At 40.1% G+C, this 24,991-nt stretch overlaps 1 protein-coding gene across 1 annotated transcript in view; it reads left to right on the top strand.

Moving 5' to 3' along the window:
- The first annotated feature begins 290 nt into the window (after positions 1-290).
- The window catches only part of SLC26A7 (solute carrier family 26 member 7), a 115,743-nt gene continuing 91,042 nt past the window's right edge, over positions 291-24,991 (top strand). Inside the window, exons 1-2 of the mRNA XM_004768594.3 lie at positions 291-439; positions 576-882. Of these exons, the coding sequence (XP_004768651.1) occupies positions 690-882 (193 nt within the window). The 5' untranslated portion in view covers positions 291-439; positions 576-689. The remainder of the gene's footprint in view (positions 440-575; positions 883-24,991) is intronic.

The following is a 24,991-nucleotide window of genomic DNA, read 5'->3' as shown; positions in this document are numbered from 1 at the left end:
AAGCTCATCTCCCAAGGAATAAAAAAGATAAGGATATTTAGCAATACCCTCTTCTTTTTCTAAACTTTGTAGAACTGGCAGTCGTCTGATATATTGAAAATATATACTTTCTCAAAAAGTAAGCCTAGATTGTCTGAATGTATTGCGCACGATAGACCCCTCCGGCAGTTTTATGTTTTTGCACAGCTTGTAGGGCAGAGACTGGACTAGCTTCCTGGTTGCATTAGCATAACCCAGCCCACTTCCAACACACGCCCAGAACTACCTCATTAGCCATTGGGATTGGAGCCAAAAACATAAGACTACAGAGAATATAAGGGGAATTACTGGCAAAAGAGCTCTAGACCAGCTTAACACTGAACCCATTACTTTTCCAAGCTCAGAAAAACCATACACTAACAGGAACCATTTCCCCATCTTGTTCAGATAACGATTCAAGGTTTTAAATCTATACCTTTTATCTGGAATAATTAGCTTCACCACAATAAGGCATACAGCCTGGCTGCATATATTTAAGTGTTTCTGTTAATCTCTCTCCTCTCTCTCTCTCTTTTATTGATTTGTTTTCTGGATAGCTTTGACATTGAAAACCACAGACGAATTGGAGCCTGGCATTGAAAGGAGGTGTTCTGCAACAATTTTTTTTTCTTGTCTAAAGAAGCTTATTTCTACAAGAGGGAATCTGAAAAATGACAGGGACAAAGAGGAAAAAGAAAGGCATGCTGTGGAGCAAGATGCAAACCCCCCATTGCGAAGACTTTAAACAGTGGTGTCGAAGGCGTCTGCCTATTCTGGAATGGGCACCACAGTACAATCTAAAAGAAAACTTGCTTCCAGACACCATGTCTGGGATAATGTTGGCAGTTCAACAGGTGACACAAGGTAATGTACTGCATTTGATTTTCCTGTTTTATGCAGAATAGATGTCACTTCGCTTTCTTGGAAGAGTATATGACCCAAGAGCTATAATTTGCTAGTGAAATGGATAGTTTGTTAACTCTGGGGGAAATAAGCACACGGAATACCTGTACACGAAGGCTTTCCTAGTGGTCTTTTTTTTTTTCTTTCTATTTTTGAAAGCTCTTAAGCACAACCAATTTTTGAATAGCATTAATATGTATTTATAATGTTAAAACATACTATGTAAGAGGAAAAGATCAGTAATTGTAGGAAAGTGAGATTTTATAGTTTGACCTTACTGATAATAGTTTCTTACTTTCACGGAATCAGGCTATAAAATATCTCCTGGCTTGTACGTAAAGTTTGTAAACCTAATTAGCACCACACAATGACCTGTTGTAGCCTTTTGAGTTGCTGTAAGCAAGGAACAGAGCTTTCTGTACATAAAGGAGGCTCTTTGCCAAGATCATTATTTGCAAAGAGAATCCTGTATGTCCTTAGAGCTTATGTTTTACTGTGCATGCTGATTTAATTCTGTATTACATTACGCCCTGTATTTATTTCTCAATAAGAAATTTAAACGGTTGAGTAGTCTGAGTTTAACTTTCACAAAGCAGATTCTAAGTGATATTCTGGATTTAGATATGTGTTTCTCTTGGTGAAAGCTGTAAGTTAAGTGGTGTGTACATGTGTGTGTGAGCTTGTGTGTGTGCATATGTTGTTTGCCTTAAAGGTACATTTGTTGTATTATTATTAGTGTTATTATGATTTTTTTCTAATTCAAGTAATAATTTCCTACCTGTAGCAAGGAAAGAAACCAATTTCTCAACCTTGAGGATTTGGAACACTTTCCTTGGCATAGACTCTGTAGATTTATATTTCCTTGTAGTTTTACTGTATCCCTGGCTTCAACTATTATTCATACTGTTAAATTATAAGCACTCTTTTAACTGAATTATTCTGTAGCTGGAACAAACTGGTTTGTGTATTTGTATTTTTAGTATGATTAGGAACATCTGCACTGGTGGCTTTACTTTAAGATCCATAATACTATCATACTTTATAGGATTCTATTTCCCTGAATAGTCTTATATTACATTTTTAATGACCATTTTGCCAAGAGTGAAGCATGGTAATCTTTAATAAAAATGCAAAGTAAATAATAGGTTAGGACATTTTCAGCCTTGTTTTATTCAGCCTTGTTTAAATTCAAAATGAGACACTACTATGTGTTTTGAATCTTAGGTGATTGACTTCCAAGGACTTTTTCACCAGATAGGTCAGTATATGTTATACATTTATTTTGCTTTAATTTAATGTAGAGTGAAAGAGAAATGTATTTTTAAAACAATTTGTAGTTCCATCTCTGTAAAATATCAAGTTAATAGGGAAATTTGGGGATGTGATATATACCTATGATACACCCTTAGCAGTAGTATTTATGTATAAGTCCTTGGCAATTAATTGTACGGCTTTCATTTGGATATAGATTTTGGGGGGATTTTGTTTTATGAGTCATATATTTCATTGGTCACAAAGAAGCACACTGGCCAGCCCCTGACTGAGGAGAAGCACAAAGCTTATTCAGCTCTGTACATTGAAGTTACGGATCTGGCTGTTGGTTCTCTTGGAAAGCTACCAGTGACTGGTCAAGGCTACACTGCTAGAAAGCTCTTTAGGGTTTTTCTTGATATATGAAAAGACTAATCCTCCTAAAAGTACCTACTCTTTTAAAGACAATTCAAACTTTCTCAGGCTTATGCACTATGGGGAGATAAAAAGTGAAATATAAATAAATTACCGTTGTTGTCAGGGGCCCTGTGCTAAACTCCCCTATTCATTATCTTCCCCTTTCCTAATAAAATCCCAAGAGACAGCAGTTTCTTCTCTATTTTCCACATGAGAAAATGGAGGCTTAGAAAAGCAAGTAATTTTCTTTGGACCTCACACCTGATAAGTGGTAGAGTTAGGACTTGATTCCAAAGCCAACACTTTCAACATCTTATACTTTAGGCAGTACACTGCCAAGATAACTAGACTTTTTCATTATACCAATGTTATTAGTAATAGAAGCTATTTCTTGGGATAAGTATGAATATCCTTCCCTTCAAATTACTTTTGCATTTAAGTTTCATCCCTGAGGTTTTTAGACTTGAAGGTGAGTGATGAGGGAAATAACTACCGTAGAATATAGAGTAAGAACGGCATTTAGATATCATTAGCTTCTATTTATGTGAATATACGCAATCATTATCCGCCCATTTCTTTGGGAAAATCAGAAGAAAGGAGTAATTTTTGCTCTTGCGTCATAACACAATAGAACCAACTACCTGTTTTCACTCTACTGAGCTTTGAAGCAGCTTTTCAGTTACTCAGCATAGTTGAATTATATGAAAGCTTTGAATTTAACACTTTTTACCTACAAATATGCAAAGTTATATGGTTCAATCCAGTAGTTTTTCATTCTTCCCTCTCTATAAATGCATTTAAAATTGAGAAGAATAATGGAAACTAACCTGTGAATGTATTCTATAGGTCAGATATTTTAAATTATGTATTTTAAATCACTTTATTAAAGATTTCCCAATTGTTCCATGTAGATGATTGTCAGTTATCATCATATTTAACTCACGTAAAGCATTTTCTGTATTGACTATACTCTTTCTTTATAACTTTCTTGTCTTGGTTTTGAGACATTGCTCTTTCAGTTTTCTGCTCCTACGCCTCTGTCCCTCTCTTGCTGTGAGTCTCTGCAGACTTTGACCCTATCCTATCCACCCATTAAGCGTCTGTGTCCCGGACACTCAACCTCTAGCCTTCTTCTCCAAGAATGCTGGAGGCTATATAATCAGCGCAAGAGGTTTTAACTACCATCATCCTTCAGAAGAAACTTTCTTATAAACCTGAGATCTGCATATTCAGTTGTGCAAACCTGGAGTTGTCTTCTTCTTTTCCAGTTAGCCAACATATAGTAGTACATCATTAGTTTTTGAAGTAGTGTTCAAGGATTCATTTGCATATAACACAACACATGCCCTTCTACAAGCGCTTCAAATGCAACATTTAGTCTTTGAAAACAAACTGAATCACACCACCATCCTAACCAGAATTATAATAATCAATAATAATAGCAGTAATTTTTAGGCATGCATGTAAACACTGTTGTAAGAATATTTGACATTATGTACAAGGCTGAGGTTCAGAGAGAATAAGTCACTTGCTTAAAGTCACACAGCAAAAGAGTTAGGATTTGCACTCAAGTAGTCAGGCTCCAGGGACGAGGCTCTCATCTTAGACTAGACTGTGTCTCACAGCAGGGCCCAAGAGCCATTTCCAAATCTTTCTTGTCTTTTGCCACTTAGCCACCAGCACACAGTCAGCCCCTAGGTTCTGTTATTTCCAGTCCCCGATTATCTTTCCAACGGGGTAGTCTTCTTCATGCCTCCTGCTGAGGCCTAGTTCACTGTCTGAGCCATTGCAGTCATCATTCTGTGGGCCTTCCTTCTCCCTTGTCTCCTCCTGTAGGCCATATTCTGTATTGCAGTCAGAATGATCATAAAAGACTGAACGCAGCACTTCTCTGTTCAAAAACCTTCAATCCTCTCTTTCTTCTAGAATAAAAGTCCAGTTCTTCTGAACAATTTATTAGATCATTAATAATCTGGGCCCCTTGATACTAAGGTCTACTCAAAGAGATCTCTCCTCTGAGAATCCCTCTCAGTCTCCTGGGAAGATGCCTGTTTTCTTCCCTCCTACTCCCTCTGTACTTTTTAGGTATCTCTATGATAGGCCTTAACAGATTGTATTATAATATTTCGATACAGCCCTTTCCACACTGGTCTGTAGGCTCTGGAAACAAAGATAATGTTTTAATCTTCCTGTTATTACCAACTTGTATATTTCCTGTTACATAGAGTAGGTTTTCAATAAATATCTGTTGGAAGTATACAAAACAATTTAGCTCCTGCTGCCTCAGATCGTCCCATAGTAGCACGTTACCACTCGAGGGAGGACATTAATGTTCTTAGATTTTCAGAATATATGCAACAGAAATACTACTAGTAAAAAGCACATTACAAATATGAGTAATTAATTTCTTCCAATTCCTCTTACTTCGCTGAGGTTACAGATGTGCAGCCCTCCAGACAAATATAGTAAAAAATAGATTTCCTTTGTCTTAGCACTTCCCCAAAGTGCTAATATTTTCTCCAGTCAACATCAACAAATATGAAGAGTTCATATATAAATCCAGATGCCTGGCTTCTCTTGAAAAGGGGGAAAGCATGGGGGTGCCTGGGCAGCTCAGTGCATTACAGCCTCTGCTTTTGGCTCAGGTCATGATTTCAGGGTCCTGGGATCAAGCCCGGCATCGGGCTCTCTGCTCAGTAGGGAGCCTGCTTCCTCTTCTCTCTGCCTGCCTCTCTGCCTGTGATCTCTCTCCTTGTCAAATAAATAAATTTTTTAAAAAAATTCTTTAAAAAGACTTTTTTAAAAAGGAGGGGAAAACATGGCCATACAGGGTCCACATTCCCATTTGGCAAAAATCTTTTGGACTTCAGAGAGGGGACCCCTTTTAGACAGGGCACACACTTTGCATTTTGCCACACTCTTCATACTCACTTGTGCCAAGCCACCCTTCCTGCTAGTGCTCCTGTTACCTGCCCAGGCCCATGAATGTCTGAACTCATCCCTAAACAAAACCTTTACAGAGAGATTATGTAAGATTAGGTTCTTAACTTAGAACCACAGAACCCTTAGGTCTACGTACCTGGATTAATGTATTCCAGTAGACTTTATTTCTTTATAATCCTTTGTATTCTCTGTTAATTATTTTTTAAAAGAGTTTTCTGGGAAGGCGTCCACAGGCTCTGCCAGACTGCTAAAAGGGGAGCTCGCACCTCCTCAAAGTAAATCAATGAAAGTATGGGTGTCCTCGTTGCAAAGTAAGAGAAACCTTAGACCCTCTTTCGGCACGTTTCAAGTATTTCTAGAAACAATTTGTCTTTTAAAACTATTTAACGAATCTGGAGGCTCTTATCATTACCATTAGAGTTTGTATCTACCACAATCTCCTTTAACGGATCGTTTGTGGGACCTCACTACAGAATGTGTTCTGAAGATGAGCAAACATTGTAGAGAAAGTCATTGATTTAAAACATGTCCCAGACATGGTGGGCGAGCTAAGCACTACAAGGCTGTGGTCTCTAGGGTATTTGGACCACATTCTAGCCCAAGCAAGCACTTGGGGGGAGGTAGGTTCTTTGTTTCCAACCTGAAAACTCAAGCACTGAGACAGGGCGGAGCCCTAACTTGCATGACTTGCCACGTAAGACGCTAATCCACTGAGAAGGAATATGAGAATGTTTTGCCTTGCATTCCAAGGGATCACCTAGAAATTGTGTTCCCAAGCCATGAAAATTTTATGCTGCCATAGGGCTGCCTGATGTTCAAACCACAGTGTTTTGAGCCACAGACAAAAGATGGATATTCCTTATAATTATGCAGAATGTGTGGCATTACTGGCACCGAAACATATGTGTGGAAGCTGAGCTTCGTTGCACTCCTGAGGGCAGCTTAGGGACATGTGGAACAATAAGTGGAAATTCCTGTAGCATACCGCCTTGGGAAGATGAAAGGCTTGTCTGGGAATTTTTTGCTGCATGGTCTTAGCCTTGAGGATTCAGAATCCTGGCATTAGCTACGTCTCTCTAACCTAACCCCCTAGACTATTACTTCCTGCTAGTAACTTTTTTCTTCTCAGAAACAAGGGCAGCAAAATATTGCTATGTAAGTCTAAAGTATACTTGTCCTGATCCTTATACAAATATGCCCACAAGCTAGTAACTCTTTGCTGGCTTTTCTCTTCCATTTCCTTTTATCCCATGACCCATCCTCACAGTATAACTCCAGACTTCATTCGATACTTCTGGTTTTCTTATTATTTTTCTTAAATGTAAAAAAGATGATGATCTGTATAGTAAAGGGCCATTTACATACTTCTGCCCCTAAAGTAATGCTCTTGGTAATATTTAGAATTGTTCGCATGGAAGAATCATGACCTTCCTTTTTAGTGCGTCAGACCTTAGCAAGGTTTACAATGAAATAGACCGGCAGTGAGTGTGAGGATAAATTGTGTGGCCTATATATGAATAGACTTCTATTTTTATCAGCTAGGATCCATTCTTACTTTTGCTAGTGACTATATCCATTTTTAGCATATGTGGTTCAGTATATGTGTATATGAGGTTGGAATTTTGACTCTAATGTTGGAGTCAAGGCCAGTTATAGGCTGGGTCCCCCTCAACCAGATTCTCAACCTTGCAGCTTCAAAGAATGTGGATACCTGGGTCCCATTATCAAGCTATTATCAGACTTCCTGGGAAGGGTTCCCAGACATCGAGGCATTATGTTTTTTTTCTTCTTTAAGTTGTCCCAGACTCTATTGTGCATCAGTGTTGAGAACTGGATGCAGACACAGTGATTAGTTCAGGGGAAGGCTTACGGCTAAAGCCATGGTAGTTGGTACAATCCCATACATCAGGCCCGCGACGGTTCAGGGAAGAGATCTGCCACCTACACACAAGGGCGTGGATTTACGATGCAGTAAGTCAGTCATTTTTTTGTTTTAAAATGAGAATGGTAATATAGATGGCCGAATGGTTCTATCAGTCTGGATCCCAGAGTATGTGTGGACCTTTCAAGAAGAGACACCTTTGTTTGTCCTGGGACTGCTGGCAGGGAGGCTTTGTGCCTCTGTAGCTTCCCAGGATCTCCACAGCTGGAAAATGAAGCCAGCCCGGCAAAGAGCATAGCAGAGAGAAACAGTCCTCATGACAGCTAGTATACCTTCAAATTTTTACTTGCATGTACAAACACATATTTTTAATTGCTTAATTAGGTTTAAGCTGGGTTACTTCTAATCACCTTAACTACACATTTGAGTGTTGTTAAATTTAAATGTATCACACAATTTTTTTCTAATTCTACAGAACCCAGCACGATATATATCAGTATACTTTTTATTTTTATGAGAAGAGGAGTTTGAGGCTCAGAACACTAGATAATGGGCAGCTTAAGAGGGGTTCAAATCTACATACGCCAGGCTCCATCCCTCAGTTTTGTTCGACTAGAACAGATATAACCTGAGGAGGACTGGGACTGACTCTGGGCAACAGAATGCCCTAGCCTCCCTTCCCAGCCACCCCTCAGGTGCCCCTTCCTATGACAACATGTCACCTTGCTGATGAAATAAAAACCGGGAGATTCCGGTTGAGAGCGGAAGAGGGCTCTGCCCCTGGGAGGTGGGGCTCCTGTTCTTTTCCTCCAGAGCGTCTCACTGCCCCCCTTAGACTTGCTTCAGAGGAAAGAGGGAGAGGAGATGTGTTTGAACACTGGCCCTGAGCATCAATGAACAATAGCTTGTACCACTTGTACCATGTGGCAGAGGGAGCACGCGGATCAGATGTTTTCAGATGTTTGGATGAGACTTTACTAGAGGCTAGGAGGCAATAAAAGTGAAAAGTGGAGTGCCGCAGGTCTGTAACCAGGCTTACTCATCTTCATACCGTTTGTTCCCCTTCATTCTCAGCTCTGCTGTCCTCAATGACAGTAAATGCCATCTGTAATCCTAACCACCCCTGCTCAGGGCAGCACTGTGCATATCTATCCTTTGCCATTCTAAGCCCAAGAGAAGGCAGCCTCCCAGGAGCTCTTCTAACTTTTCTGCCACTAGAGATGTTTGCCCACCAGGCATGACTCTACGTCCCTCTGTAGCCATGAGCTCAGCAGCATAGGTCTGTCTCAGCTTCACACCATTTCTATAAATAAAAAACACAATAGCCTATTTGTCTAGTCTTTGTTCTCAATCATCTTTTTCTCTATACGTTTTGTTTCTCATGGGCTAATCCATTTCTGTGGCTTCAGTTCCCACTTTTCTGTTGGTGAGTTGTAAAAATATATTTCTAGCACAATATTCTCTTTTTTTGTACTAGATGTAAATATCTAGCTACCTATTAAACATCATCTTAATATCTCCCAGGGATGTATTTACAGCTGGACACATGACTTTCCCCTCTCAAAATCAGTCCTTATCCTCTATTCTATATGATACAGAGAGTCACCCCCATCTACCCAGTTGTCTATACCAGAAGTCTGGGAATGATCCTTACTGCCCTTCCCCCTTAACAACTGTATTCAGCTGAGGAGGTTCTCTGAATTTCCTCTTAACATCTCTTAAATATACCTGATGTCCATTGCCCTTGTGACCATTGGTATTAATAGTATTAATAGATATTAATTAGATATTAGACCTCGGTATTAATATTGTACTATTGTACTTAACCGGTACTGTTTTATTTGCTGAGTGCTTAAAATGTGCCACAAATGGTCCTATACATGCATTGCGTATTATATTAATTAAACTTCAGAATAAGAGTTTGATACTATGATTATCTGTATTTTACTAATGAAAGAAAATGGATTAGTTTGTTTGTAGTGCCAAGTAGTACAGTTTCTATAAAGCAGAGGGTTTTGTTTTTTTTTTCCCAAAAAGCCTCTTTTTTGTTTTACTTGATTTTTCAGCCCTAGGCAGTTGTACAGGGTTGCTTTAGCTGGAAGTTATCTTCTTGGACATTTACATTTTAAGTACATAATAAGATTTCCATCTCCAAAAACAGAGAAAGAATGTAAGTTTTCTCTCAGAAGGAGTTTAAAGGCATATTTGCTCAAATCTGGAGCATTTACTATTTAAGTTTTAAAATTTAATTAATTAATTAATTAATTAATTGTATAGAGGTAGTGTTCTAATATTTGTCTTTCTGGCTCCTGAGCCCATGCTTTTATCTTAATTAAAAGCCACCATCATTTCTTCCATGCCAGTTAGAATGTCTTCTTGTTTATAGTATTGTTCTGTATTCTTTATTTCAAACTTCAACAAAAATTTTTTGAGTTAGATGGGGATGTTTGTCTTAAATTCCTTCAGCCACACCTCTGCCAGTGGCTTTTGGACCTTTTTTGGTTTGACTCCATAGAACACCCTTGTTTCATTGGTCTCTCTCTCACTTTCCCAGCCATCTTTCCTCTCATCACTTCACTCATGTGTCCCTCAGGTGTGTGTTTATTGACTTGTATCATGTTGAGAGCTGACATTCAAATATCAGAAGACTTCATTTTAAAACTGAGAGGGTTTCCCCCTTTATTTAAATGTAATCATTTAAAAACAAGTGACTCATATCTCTAAATGAACACCGTAGGCTGAAGTTTATTGGTGCTTGTACCCTTTCTATGGGCGTGGACTTTCCAATTTATCATATTCCCCAACACTTGCTATTCTTTTCCATTAGTACGACTTCATTCCTCTTATTCAGTCTCATCAGAACTAGGGCAGGATGTTCTCAGGCTCAGCTCATGGCACCATGATTATCCAAATTCACAAGTATTCAAAGAACAACATATTTAATATAAAAGCATACACTATTTAGAAGGTAGTTATGGCTATAAATAGCCAGCTTTTCTCTCATTAGATAGCACTGCACTTCTGAAGATGTTTTTGAAAGCCGCAGAATATCTGGATCTCACTTTTCCAACCACATCACTACTTATTCACCCTATGTTCTGGTTACACTGAACTGCTTAGTGTTCTAAAGGATCATGCTTGTTTTGCCTCAGGACGTTTGCACATACTGCTTCTTCTTAAATGGATAGCCTTTCCCCCTGGATTCACTCTATATAGATTATATCTTCACCTGATTGTATCTTAGCATCTCTAAGGGCTGGGTTTAGCTCAGTGTTATTTGTTTTTGTTTGTTTTTTTAAAGATTTTATTTATTTATTTGACAGAGATCACAAGTAGCAGAGAAGCAGGCAGAGAGAGAGGGGGAGAAGGAGGCCTGCCGCTGAGCAGTGAGCCCAATGCGAGACTTGATCCTAGGACCCTGAGATCATGACCCTGTAGCTCAGTGGTTCTTAACCTTGGCTGCATATTAGAACTCAAACAGCAATTCAGTAATGTGGAACCAATGCACAGAAATCAGTTGCTTTCCTATAATGTAACTATACATTATATAGTATAATGGGAATTATACTATATACTAGGGAAATTAGGAAACCAATTCCCTTTACAATAGCATCAAAAACCATAAGCTGCATCGGGATAAACCTAACCAAAGAGGTAAAGGATCTGTACTCTAGGGGTGCCTGGGTAGCTCAGTAGTTAAGTGTCTGCCTTTGCTCAGGTCACGATCCCAGCGTCCTGGGATTGAGCCCCACATCAGGCTCCCTGCTCAGCGGGAAGCCTGCTTCTTCTTCTCCCATTCCTCTTGCTTGTGGTCCTCTCTCGCTGCCTCTCTCTCTGTCAAATAAATAAATAAATAAATAAAGTCTTTTAAAAGAAGGATCTCTACTCTAGAAACTACAGAACACTTATGAAAGAAGTTGAAGAAGACCAAGAAGATGGAAAAACATTCCATGCTCATGAATTGGAAGAATAAACATTGTTAAAATGTCTATGCTATCCAGAGCAATCTATACTTTCAGTGCCATCCCAATCAAAATACCAATGGCATTTTTCGAAGAGCTGGAACAAACAATCTTAAAATTTGTATGGAACCAGAAAAGACCCTGAATTGCCAAGGAAATGTTGAAAAAGAAAAACAAAATTTGGGGGCATCATGTTGCCCAATTTGAAGCTATATTACAAAGCTGTGATCACCAAGACAACATGATGCTGGCACAAAAGCAGATATATAGATCAACGGAACAGAATTAAGAGCCTATATATGGACCCTCAAATCTATGGTCAACTAATCTTTGACAAAGCAGGAAAAAAATACTCAAGGGAAAAAAGATAGTCTGTTCAATAAATGGTTCTGGGAAAATTGGACAAGTATATATGGAAGAATGAAATTTGACCATTATCTTACACCATATGCAAAGATAAACTTGAAACGGCTGAAAGACCTCAGTGTGAGACAGGAATCCATCAAAATCCTAGAGAAGAATATAGGCCGTAACCTCTTTGACATCGGCCACAGCAACTTCTTTTAGGACATATCTCCTAAGGTAGGGGAAACAAAAGCAAAAATAAACTTTTGGGACTTCATCAAGGTAAAAAGCTTCTTTCACAGCAAACGAAACAATTAACAAAATCAAGAGGCAGTCCACGGAATGGCAGAAGATATTTGCAAATTACATTACAGATAAAGGGCCAGTATCCAAGATCTATAAAGAACTTCTCAAACTCAACACTCCAAAACCAAATAATCAAGTCAAAAAATGGGCAGAAGACATCAATAGACACTTCTCCAAAGAAGATATATGAATGGCTAACAAAACATGAAAAAATGTTCAACACCATTAGCCATCAGGGAAATTCAAATCAAAACCACATTGAGATACCACTTACACCAGTTAGAATGGCAAAAATTAACAAGGCAGGAAACAACAAATTTTGGAGAGGATGTGGAGAAAGGGGAACTCTCCTACACTATTAGTGTGAATGCAAGTTGGTGCAGCCACTTTAGAAAACAGTATGGAGGTTCCTCAAAAAGTTAAAAATAGAGTTATCCTATGACCCAGTAATTGCAGTACTGGGTATTTACCCCCAAAGATACAGATGTAGTGAAAAGAAAGGACACATGTACCCCAGTGTTCATAGCAACAAGACCACAATAGTCAAATTCTGGAAGGAGCCAAGATGCCCTTCAACAGATGGATGGATAAAGATGTGGTTCCTATATAAAATGGAATATTACTCAGCCACCAGAAAGGATGAATACCCACCATTTGCATTGACATGGATGGTACTGGAGTGGATTATGCTAAGTGAAATAAGTCAAGGAGAGAAAGACAATTATCATATGGTTTCACTTATATGTGGAACATAAGGAATGGCATGGTGGACATGAGGAAAAGCAAAGGAAAAATAAAGGGGGGATAATCAGAGGAGGAGATGAACCATGAGGAGCTATGGACTCCAGGAAACAAACTGATGGTTTCAGAGTAGGGGGTGATGAGGGAGATTAGGTAGCCCTGTGTTGGATATTAAGGAGGGCATGTATTGCATGGAACACTGGGAGTTATATGCAAACAGTGAATCATGGAACACTATACCAAAAACTAATGATGTACTGTATGGTGACTAACATAACATAATTAAAAAAAAAAAAAGAAGAATCTCTTTTAGCATTTAAAACCTATTCTCAACTGCTAGACCAACTAAATTAGAATTTGGGGGAATTTCATTTAGGGAAAATCATTTAATTTCCTGGGCCTTAGTTAGCTTCCTCAACTGATAATAAAGTGAAGTAAAATGAGTTGCTAGGGTTGAGAATTACAGATTTTGTTCCCCCATAGTACTCTCACTTATCCGCTAAACTATTGCATTCGTTTGCAATTTGTATTGATTTCCCCCCTTAGTTCAAGTTTCTCGAGGACAGGGGCTATTTATAGTCTCGAGTGATCAACCATCCTGGTTTCAGCAATGAAAGTCCTGAGTCCTGGGAAACCCTTTCAGCTCCTATCGCCTAGTAGGTACTCAAATGTTTGTTGACATTGAAAAAAATCATAATTGAGAAGACAGGACCAAATTTTCTTATGTTCACTCTGCTTTTGTTGACTACTCTCTCCATGGAAACTTTCAGTCTCTTACTCCTTCTGCTTTATCAGCTTTTAGTCTGTTCATCCTGAAGCTTCTTGGTCATGGTAATTTCTTTATTTTTCACTCTTATTGAGCTCTCACCTGTATAACAAGCTATGTATGGGGTGAAAGAATGATATGATTTGCCTTAACTTTTCTAGTGATTAGAACCAATGATCTTTGATTTACAGTCTTTTCTGTGAACCTAGAGAATGTGTGTCTATAGGAATTTTGTTTGCCTGTAGTTGTGGTTCTTGAATATATGTAAATTTACTCTGGGAGACCCACTTGTGATATTGCTTAGCCCTGAGCCCACTGATGCTGTGAATCAGACAGTTGATTATACTGTGGTTTTCTAATAACAATTCTAAGACCACCACAAACCAGTTACCAGAGGGAAATAAACTTTCATCATTACCCACACAGTTTGGGTTTGATTTCTTATGTGTAGTTCTTGGAAGTACCTACTGCCACCTAATTATTTTGTTTTCAAGAATACTAATCTGTCTTCCTAGGGTGCTTTATTCATTTCTATTAAAAAACATACTTGAAAGAATACACAGTATTTTGCTATGTTCTTGGAAAGAGACAGAGAAGTATAAGACAACAATCCAGCCCACAAGGGCCTTGTTATTTTCCCTTCTTCAGAAATTTGTACAAAGTATATGAGAATATGATCTTGTTATTCAGCCTTAAAGATCTCAATCTGGTGTGGGTACATAAGGGTGGGAACATTTTCTTAATGAAAGTTTGTAGAGTATTGGTTTCAGCCACTTTCTGCTGTGAGTAGGTTGTTTAAGCTAGGCAGCTGCCAAAGAATGTGTTTTTATTTAGGAACATGAGAAGTGGTACAAGCCCATCTATATAACATAACATGAAATGAATTGGTGGTAAAAACTGAGCAAATATAGAGATCCAAGTGGCAGTCTTAAACAGCTGGCAAGACTTGATTTGTATAGACATATGGTATTATTATATGAAATGGCATTTTAAGAAATCAAGTCCTGCTCATCATTCTTTCTCTGGAGAGGATCTCAAGGGAACTATGTACACAGGTAACATTTAGGGGAAGGCAACCAGTGTCCCACATTATCTGCTGCATTACTGCTTAAAGTGCAGCTCTAGCTAAGCTGGATTGTGTCAAAAATCAACCTAGAACTGAGGTTTAGATGTGCTTGTGACCAGAGAGTGAGAGAAAGATGTATCATTGCTTACCTTGAGGCAGGCCCTGGTCTTTTTATCATATTAGGAGCATAGAAGAAGATATAGTAGAAGAGAGAAAAACATACATGTGTGGATATACTTTTGCCCATCAAGAAATTTGTCTTTTCGGATTAAGAGTATACATCACAATGAATGTTGAGTAGTATATAGAATTGTAGAATCACTGTATTGTATAACGAACGCTCTATGTTAAATATACTGGAATTAAAAAAAAAAAAAAAGAAAGAAAGAAATGTGTCCTCATCAGAGCGTTCAACTTTCACCTCGCCAATTAGTAGCCCTTCTCTTGGGAGGTAGAGGGCAGTAGGGAGAAGAGGTCTGAGAACTGCTCCATTGTTTGAACTGAGGTTGGAGCTGTAACAGGAGAGAGAGGGATAGAATCAAGCCATTTGAGAAGGTGGGACTGAAGTCAAGTTCAGGAAGGTGAGTTGGGAGATGCAAATTCATCCTGGTGGGTGGAAAGTTTAGCACCTGGATGTCCACCAGTGAGAGCAGGATAAAAGGTAAAACTGGGGAATGAAGTGTTAGAAGCTAAGATGAAACCCAGGAGCAATGCCAGATTAGGACCTTGGTCCAAGGTTCCGGGTAAAAAGGGTCTGCGTTACAATCTAGGAAGCCAGCAGCATGGACAGATCTCAGTGTCTTTTATAATTTTCTACCCAGTATATGAGCAGGCTTCAAATTTTGGTGGGTGGACTTGAGCCTAGTGAAGGCAGTGAGAAAATACACCTGGCTGGAGAAGAGAAGGTAGAAGCATGAGCCAGCAATTAATGTAATGTGGGACGAAATTTCTTGCACTCTGCTGCTCCGTGGTCTAGTGTTTTCTACATGGGTGTTAAGGAAATGTGGTACTCAGAAAAAAACACTGGAAGATGCCAGGGGACAATTCCTGTTCAGATTTACTCAGGTAGAACGGTCAAGGGGAAAGAGCATCAGGATGTATGAGAAGTCTCAAAACTCGCAGTCATACTCTGCCCGATGTGGTTAGCACCTCCTAGAAAACTGGCCTTCGGCACCTTTGGGTTGGTTCTGGTCTCCTCAGTGAACCACTTATTAACCTCATTTCCTGGACTGTTTATAGTTTCTTGACTACCTGACCTTGCTTATGTCTCCATCTGCCTTGTAACCAGTACCTTTCTTTGTCTCTGATCCTTTGTTTGTCTCCTCTCAGATCGTGGGTAAATGGGTATCTGGTAAATCTGGGTAAATGTATCACTTCATTTCTAGGACCCTTCCTGTCTTTATCAGAGCCCCATGAAAAAGATCCCAGTACCTTGCTTGACACCTAATAGTTTACTTATAAATGGAAATAGTTTTTATTCTCTGCCTTAACAATAGATCTCACAATCTCATTGGCGTTCTAGACACAAAAGCTAGATAATTGTAATAATTTTGGTAGTATATAATTGAAGAATATACAGTTGCATTGTATGGCATGATCAAGTCTTGCCCGGAGTAGGGTTGAGGTTTGTAGTTAAGGAAATTTTCAAGAGGAAACTATACTTTGGGTCTTGAAGGCTAAACAATAGTTTCCCAGGTAGTCCATAGATGAAAGGCACTACAGACAGGAGAAAAAAAACATATGAAAAGATAAGAAGAATAAAAGAACAGTTCATTTAAACAGTCATCAGTAATCTCATTCAGTGGGAGTTGTAGCTGGAGAGGATAGAAGGGCCCACACCACATAAGGCTTCAGTAACATGGATAAAGTGTTTGGGCTTATTTTCCAAGGCAACGGAGAGCATTGATGGATCCTGAGGGATGCCAGCGTGTGACAAAGGTTTGTGTCACTGAATAATCACTCTGGCAGCAGCTTCTATTACATGTTTGGCAGAGGCAAGAGACTAGTTAGGAATGACTAGTGAGGAGAAATTCCCTTCAGGAAAGATTATATTCATAGGGTTGGATGGGATCATTCATCATTAGTTCATAGAACAAAAAAAGAAACCAGGAAGAAAGCAACTTTGGGGAACACTGACATTTCAGTGGCTGAGAACTAGCAAAGGGAAATGAGAAGTCATGGTCCCTGAGCATCATAGTGCCCCGGGAGTACTAGAGTACCAGGAAGAGTGTGGTTGACATGGTAAAATGTAGTTATGAAATGTAGAGTTCCCAGGACTTAAAGAATAAACCAATCATGTGAAATTTGAGGGAACCCTGGAAAATATATATATTTTTAAAGATTTTATTTGTTTATTTGACAGATGGAGATCACAAGTAGGCAGAGAGGCAGGCAGAGAGAGAGAGAGGAGGAAGCAGGCTCCCCGCTGAGCAGAGAGCCCCATGCGGGGCTTGATCCCAGGACCCTGGGATCATGAGCCAAAGGCAGAGGCTTAACCCACTGAGCTATCCACATGCCCCTGGAAAATATTTTTATTGATAAACTCAGATGTACCAAAACAAAATGCTTCACAACTTTTCAGGAATGAGGGCAACTTGTGGAAAAAAATTCTTTCTATTCTCAACCCCCACTTCAATTCTTACCTTTCAAAAAAACTTTCTGGGACTAGGGCTCCCATATTTCTCTGAACTTTGACCATACTGATCATTCTATAAACTGCACATGTAATTGTCTCAGGCAAGAACCTTATAGTTCATATCCCATGGTCCTTTCTATCTCTAATGAAACTGAAGGTGAATTTGGGTACACAGTAAAAGGTTTAAGTACTCACAGGATAACTATCAGAAAGACCTCAATTTTGAATTCTACATCACTTGGTCAAGTTCTTTAGCTGATCTAAGATTACTTGTTCCTGTATGTACAAGGGGAATACTAACACCTAGTACATAGAGTTACTTTGGGGACTAAATGAGAGACAATAAAGTACTCAGGACAGTATCTAGTACCAAAGAAGTGTTTAATAAATGCTGTTATTTTGATGCTATGATTGCTGTCGTCTATTTCCCAGGAGAACGTAAACTCCAGAAAAGCAGGGATTTTCATCTGGGTTGTTAGTTACTGTACCTCAAGTACATGGCCCCTTGTATGTGTTTCATTCAAGGTAGATGCCCTCCTATGCCTAGGTCCTACGCCTAGGTTTGAGTCCTGCTCCTTGGAGGTAAAAGAAAGGTAAGAAGATGGAAAATAATCAGTGTTGCCCACAGTCTTCTGAAACAATTAAGTTAGAGAAATTCTAGGCATCTTACAGAACAAGGGTGCCCTCCCAATTCGCCAGGATGGTACTTCAAGTCTTCCTTCCAGCTGTCACGGATACCAGTTGCTAGACAGATGTCCTTGAACATCCGCAGGTGCTCAGTGTATGAGTGTGCACGTCCTCTGTCTCTCTCCCACTTCTCTTTCCTTCCCTGTCTACCCAGTTAAAAAACAGAAACAGAAATGAAAACAAATCCGAAAGGGAATGGGAAGAGGTGCCAAATAAGCGAATTAGCATTTTAAGCTCATTGTATTGTTCTGTTTGGCTCTGGAGGCCTGTGAGCCAGCACTTACATCCGTGACTGGGTCAGAGAACATTCTGAGGACTGTTTGTATCCGGTGGGTTCATGATCATTCTCATGTAGCTTGTTGTGTGTAAACTGGGGGCATTTCTGGAGAATGGCACTGGGCAGACAGGAGGCTCATTATTGCTCTGGTACAATTTGTGTGGCCAAGCCATCTCTGAGGCTGCATTATGTGAGGCGGGAGTGCCAACCCTGGACTGTGGCTGTTTGCGCTGGTCTGCACAGACAAGGGCTCCTTGGTTTTGTCTGGAGCCAGGGATTAGCGAAGTGTGCTTTTCCTCTGCTCAAACAGATCCCCATTTTCATGGGGCCTTACTGTTTGTTCTTAACACACTTAGCCACTTGAAACTGGTGAGCTAATGAAGCCCTCCCAGAAGTAGCTGGGCTATCTTTAAGGAGTAAATTAACCCTTTCTGAGCATGGGGACTGTACATGATCCATTTTTGAAATGACTTAAACCATTACAGCCTGAAAAGTGATATAATCTCACAGGCCTGGTCTGACGTTTACTTATATAATTATGTCACTAAAGTTCAAGGATTACTTCTTTTCTTCCCCCACCCTGAAAATATAGTTTTGAATATAGTTAGGTAATAACTCTAGTATTAAAAATATTAAAGGATGGAAGTGATCCAGAGAAAGTCCTTCATACTGATCCAGTTCAAGACAGGGAAACCAGAGACCACTGTTGCAGTCTCTTTCTCTTCCTAATTAGTGGGTCTCAGAGTCCCCATAATTACAGTAAGAAGAAGCAAAGAAATGGCATATGTTGCATATATTTGAGTTTATACTTGCACACTTGCCTCTGGTTCCTGTGATTCTTCATCGCCACAAAAATCAGACCCTTCCTTTATCACTTCTCCTTCTCCTTCCCTTCCTCTAGTACACAGTGTGTGTCCTCTCTGGCTTGTTATTCCCAGTGATAGCTTCATGGCCAGCCTTTACCAGTGCATCCTTAGGAACCCCTCTTCCTTTGGGAATAAAAATCCACACTTCCAAAATGTTCACAAAATATTCTCGCAACTCATTCGTCTTTCTTAAAAGCTTGTGCTCTTGGGGAGCCTGGGTGGCTCAGTGGGTTAAAGCCTCTGCCTTAGGCTCAGGTCGTGATCCCAGGATCCTGGGATTGAGCCCCGCGTCCGACTCTCTGCTTGGTGGAGGGCCTGCTTCCTTCTCTCTCTCTCTGCCTGCCTCTCTGCCTGCTTGTGAACTCTGTCAAGTAAATTAATAAAATCTTTTAAAAAAATAAAAGCTTGCTCTCTCAGGCAAGGGAATTACCCCCCCCCCCCCCGCCACTCCTCTCACATGGAGGCTCATTGTCCTCCCTTTGCCCTTGGTAATTCACATACAAAACACATCATACTTGTATTGCCATGCTTACCATCCGTCTGCTTCAATACTGCCTCTCCCTTTGCTTGTGCTGCTTCCAGGGTCAGTTGTCTTCACATGGTCATGTATTTTTGCAGAATTTCCCAGGTGAGATATTTTAACAGAAGTTAATTAAGAACGCTGGCTTTTCCCAACTCAGCTTCCCTCGGGCCCTTCCTCTTCTGTCTGGTGGCATTGGCATGACTGCAGATATTTTGGGGATTTGGCTAAGATAAGGTTGCCACAAACAGCTGACACTGACAGAGATCAAATAACACTAATCGGACAGTAATGTAACAAGAGCGTTATCAAGAAACTAGGTAATTAATGTCAGCAGTTCTCAAGTCATATTTAAATTTTCTGCACAAGAAAACTTGAAATGCCCTGAAATCTTACAGCTATCAAGAATCTCAAAAGAGGCTTTCTCAGTTTGACAGTTTGAATTACATGTGATCTTAATAACTAGTTACATAGCTAAAATAAAAATTTCTAATCTATCAAGTAATAAAATACAAACTTAAATACACAAAGGTGACTTTAGTCTGATTCTCCCCACAGCTGGAGCCTGAGTCAGAGAGCTTCTGTGCAACTTTGTAATTAAGGAATGCAAGCCCAGAGAGCCGGGGGAGGGACTGTTAGGGAGAGACAGTGGGGGCGAGAGATGCCTATAAGGGGGCTGGCTCTCTCCAAGGGTGTCACATGGCTCTGGCATGGGGGCCGTACTCCCCAAGAAGGTATGGACTGCACCTGCAGACCATTTTTCAGTTGGGAGAAATGAGGAAAGTTGCATGCACTAGTTTTTTCTGTCACAGGTCAAAGACACACCCTTTGGGTTCTCCTCTGAGCTGACATGTGGGAGTCTGGGCATTAACAGAATCACAGAGCAGGTGTCAACAGAGAAACACCAGGGTGAGAAAAAGAGAAGCTGTCAAATTGCACCACATGAAGTCAGACAGCCCCCGCAGAGCTCTGAGAGACGGGCGAGGCCGAGAACACTTGAAATGATATATTAGAAATGTCTGATGTGCAAGAGGAAAGCCAAATTTATCTTCCTCCTCTTGATAGCAACTATCAGATACTAAAAGTCGTCAGATGAAGAAGTGTTCAAAGAACATCCTAGCCTAAAATTATAAGGGGGAAAAAGAAGTATAGAGATATATCAGGCAGTTAATTAATACAAATAGTGTATTATTTTTTATGGCTATTTAGTTGTGGAGTTTGTCAGCTTTTTAGAATTTATAATTTAGCATGATTTCTCAGTGTAAATAAATACTCAACTTTGTAACTAAATTTATGTTGTAAATTTATCTTTTTTGGGCTCATAAAACTGACTGCCCAGGGGCGCCGGGATCGCTCAGTTGGTTAGGCATCCAATTTTTGATTCTGGCGTGGGTCAAAGTCTCAGGGTTGTGGGATCAAGCCCTGCACTGGGCTCTGCACTGGTCATGGAAGCTGCTTGGGATTCTCTCTCTCTTCCCTCCGCCCCTCTTCTCTCTCTTTCTCTCTCCCTCTCTAAAAACAACAACAACAAAAATCCCTGACTGCCCAAGGGACGTGTGTATCCTATCTTAAAACTAATAAGAAAATAAACACACTCTTTTTTCCTTCATCCCTGTGGCCATTTGGCCCCAAGCCTTTTTCTCTTCTCTTCACTAATAAGGCTTTTTGGGCGTTGGTTCATGTTTCCTGCCTCTCCTCCCTCAGGACCATTCCTTAAACTTCACTCCCCTGCCCCCGGGTCCTATGCCCCCTATTCCCCAGCAGTGCTGGAGAATAGGTCTTCAGTGGCTCTTCTGTTATCCAATTTAAAGGACATTTCTTTTTGTGTTTGTTTGTCTTTTTTGTTTTTGTTTTTTGTCTTATTTTTTATTAATTATTTTTATTAACATATAATGTATTATTTACCTCAGCGGTACAGGTCTGTGAATCGTCAGGCTTACACATTTCACAGCACTCACCATAGCACATACCTCCCCAATACCCAACCACCCTCTCCACATCCCCCTCCCCCCAGCAACCCTCAGTTTGTTTTGGGAGATTAAGAGTCTCTTATGGTTTGCCTCCCTCCTGATCCATCTTGTTTCATTTTTTTCCTTCCCTAACCCCCAACCCCTCACTCTGCCTCTCAAATTCCTTATATCTCTGATCGACTTATTTCGCTCAGCATAATACCCTCTAGTTCCATCCAGGTTGCAAATGGCAAGATTTCATTTCTCTTGATGGCTGCATAGTGTGTGTGTGTGTGTGTGTGTGTGTGTACACATATATCTCACATCTTCTCTATCCATTCATCTATTAATGGACATCTAGGCTTTTTCCATAGTTTGGCTATTGTGGACATTGCTGCTATAGACATTCGGGTACACATGTCCCCTTCGGATCACTACATTTGTTTCTTTAGGGTAAATATAAATACCCAGTAGTGCTATTGCTGGGTTGTAGGGTAGCTCTATTTTCAACTTTTTTGAGGAAACTCCATCCTGTTTTCCAAAGTGGCTGCACCAGTTTGCATTCCCACCAGCAATGTAGGAGGTTTCCTACAACTTTTCATTTTATTTTTTAAGATTTTATTTATTTCAAAGGACATTTCTGTTCTTTGTCATGCATACTGTTTCTATGGAATTGCCACAGACTTCGGCCTTGGCTTCTTTATGCCCTTTTCTCTTAATTCTCTTCCTGTGCATCTGGCAGTTTCTTCACTCTTGGAATTTTGGTGTTAACCAGGCCTTCAGCCTTCTTATGCTGACCTGCCCGGTCTCTTCGGGCAGAAACCAGGATGTTAGCGGGCTCCTGTTACATCCACTTACATCCAGTCAGTCACCTTTGGCCCTGTGACATGTTCTAGGAAGAAAGTGCTCTGTGCTAAAGCCACAGGTCAGGGAACTGATTTGTTTTTTGACTGTGTGTAATGTGCCTTTATATGTGATGGAACTGTACTTTCTTTCTCTACTGCAACTACCTGGATATTGGCAGGAGCTCCCTAACTGTTATTCTTTCCACCAGTCTTGTGTGTCTTCCACATAACCCCCAGAGTGATTGCTTAAAAAACAAATCTCATCACCTTGCTTCCATTAGAAAAAAATGTAATGACTTCTCTAATATTAAGGATAATATTAAGGTTGCTTTCAAAAGTCTCCATCAAAAATGCGTAAGTTGTATAGTTTTATAAACAATGTAAAATGTGAAAAAAGTTTCAAAGATGTGCAAAAAGATGTATAATCCTCTTTCTTGGATTTTTACCTAAAAGTATTACATAAAAAATATATGCCTATAACCTGTTAGTCATGTCTAACAATGTATAATGGACATGTCTCCAGGTTAATGGATACGGGTCTAATTCATAGCTACATTATATTCCATAGTTCTGTTATACCGTAATTCATCTAATGGTCTCCATATTGATGACTATTCCGTTCATTTCCATTAAGATGTGTAGTTGCTAGGCTGATTGCCAGGATTCAATGTTCTTATGTTCCTACTGTCCTGATGTCTTCATTCTAGATATTTCTACCACCTTCTCTGAGTCAGAAAATATCAGATTATTTTAAAACAGAGAAAGAGAGAGGGCTCAGTCAGTTAAGCATCTGCCTTCAGCTCAATTCATGACCTAGCCCAGCTTAGGGCTCCCTGCTCAGTGGGGAGCCTGCTTCTCCCTCTCCCTCTGCCCCTCCACCTGACTCCTGGTCTGCCTTTCTCTCCCAAATAAATAAATAAAATCTTTTAAAAATGCTATAAAAATAGAGAAAGAGAAAAGGAGAAGGTGGGGAGGAGAGAAAGGAGGAGAGAGACAGTGAGGGAAGAAGACAGGGAGGAAGAGCAGAACCCTACAAAACCTTTCTTCATTACATAGCGTTTTTTCCTTTGTAACTGTTGACCTGGAAAAGTACTGCAGGATCACCTTGCCTTCCATTTCCTTTGTCCACACAAGCGGCCCTTTCATTTTCATGAAAAAGGCTAGTCATAAGAGTCTTAAGTCAGTGATTAAGGAATGCAGCACAGGATTGGCTCTTTCATTTCCTTTCTTTGAGTTTTATTGTTGGTGCTTTCTCTAAATTCCAAACACTTTCTCTTACCCTTCTGGGATTACTGGTGCTTAGTCCTCACTCTTTGGAATGAGAACTTTTAAGTGCTTCTATCTTTAGCAATTCTGGGCTTAGAATAAGTTCTGAAATGCGCACAAAATTACTTTTGATCCTTAATATTCATGACATCACACTGCCACCACTTCCACTGCCAGCCCCTAGGCATTTATAAGAAATAATTAAGCTTTTGTTATTGGCTTTTACTCCTATGAAGTATCTTTACTGTGGGGGTGTCATTTGGATAATGCTACAATTTATCAAGTGGCATGACTTAACCAGGATTAGAATCTCGGCTTTAGTTTTAAAATAAAACCAGGGGGCAGGGGGGTAGGTGAGAAACACCACCTTCCCCCCACACTCCCAGCTGAATAGATTATTAGCGTCTATCTCAAATCCTAGAGTTCCTCTATCTTATCCAAAGGCAACAATTCGTCTGTGGGCCCAAGCATCTAGAACTGAAAAGGAGCGCTTGTTTTCTGCTTAGCAACTTAAATTGAATACAGTGCTTTAATGTGATTTTGAGAAATGAATATTTTTGAGGTTGACCAAACTAAAAGCTTCCTGTTTTTGCAGAAGATAAGGGAAAGCTATCTATGCTTTTCTAAAGGGGCAGTCACAGCTCACAAATAAGGTGTGTTGATCATCCAGCAGGGGGCACCTTTTTCTAATTTGCATAGAGTGGGGAATGATCTAGCACCAGCTTCAGTTAGCTGCAGGCTGGGCGCCAAGGCTGGGGTCTTCCCATGAGCTGGTCAGCCTGTGTTCAGCCTTCTTGATATTTTTGTAAATATCTTCTTTCTTGTGTACTAGAAATTGGAGAGATTAATGAGACAGTTCAGTTATTACTTCATATAGAAACTCAATTCACAGAGTTTTTAAAGACTGACCATGGTTTTAGGGGGAATAGCTGCCTGACCTTAGCATAAACAGGTGAGTCCCTAAGCCAGCAGAACATGGAGGCTCCAACAGAGTGGCTCTCTATGTCTAACCCCAGCACCTGATCCTCAACTTTCTGAATAATTGCTACCATGTAAATCCGGATAAAATGGCTGACAGAGAAATAAAAATCTGTATCTTCAAGTATCGAACATTGTCTTCTCTGTGATAAACAGTTCTCTTTCTCACCAGTAGTGACAGTGTGACTTTCTAGCCATTTCAACCAAGAGATTAGATCAGGAGCAGAGGCGGAGACTCAAGAGTGACCAACCAGCCTCTCCCTCATGGGTCAGGCACTGGTAGGGAAGCCATTTGCCTTGCAGCTGGCCCGGAGTTCAGGGGCAAGAGGAATGGCGGGAAATGTGTGACATCGTGCTCAGGGCCCCTC

This window comes from Mustela putorius, unplaced genomic scaffold (genome assembly GCF_011764305.1).
Source record: "Mustela putorius furo isolate JIRA1106 unplaced genomic scaffold, ASM1176430v1.1 tig00003846_pilon_pilon_pilon, whole genome shotgun sequence".
In the NCBI taxonomy this organism is placed as follows: Eukaryota; Metazoa; Chordata; class Mammalia; order Carnivora; family Mustelidae; genus Mustela; species Mustela putorius.
The sequence above is the reverse complement of the archived record's forward strand: the minus strand, read 5'-3'. Positions and strand labels throughout refer to the sequence as shown.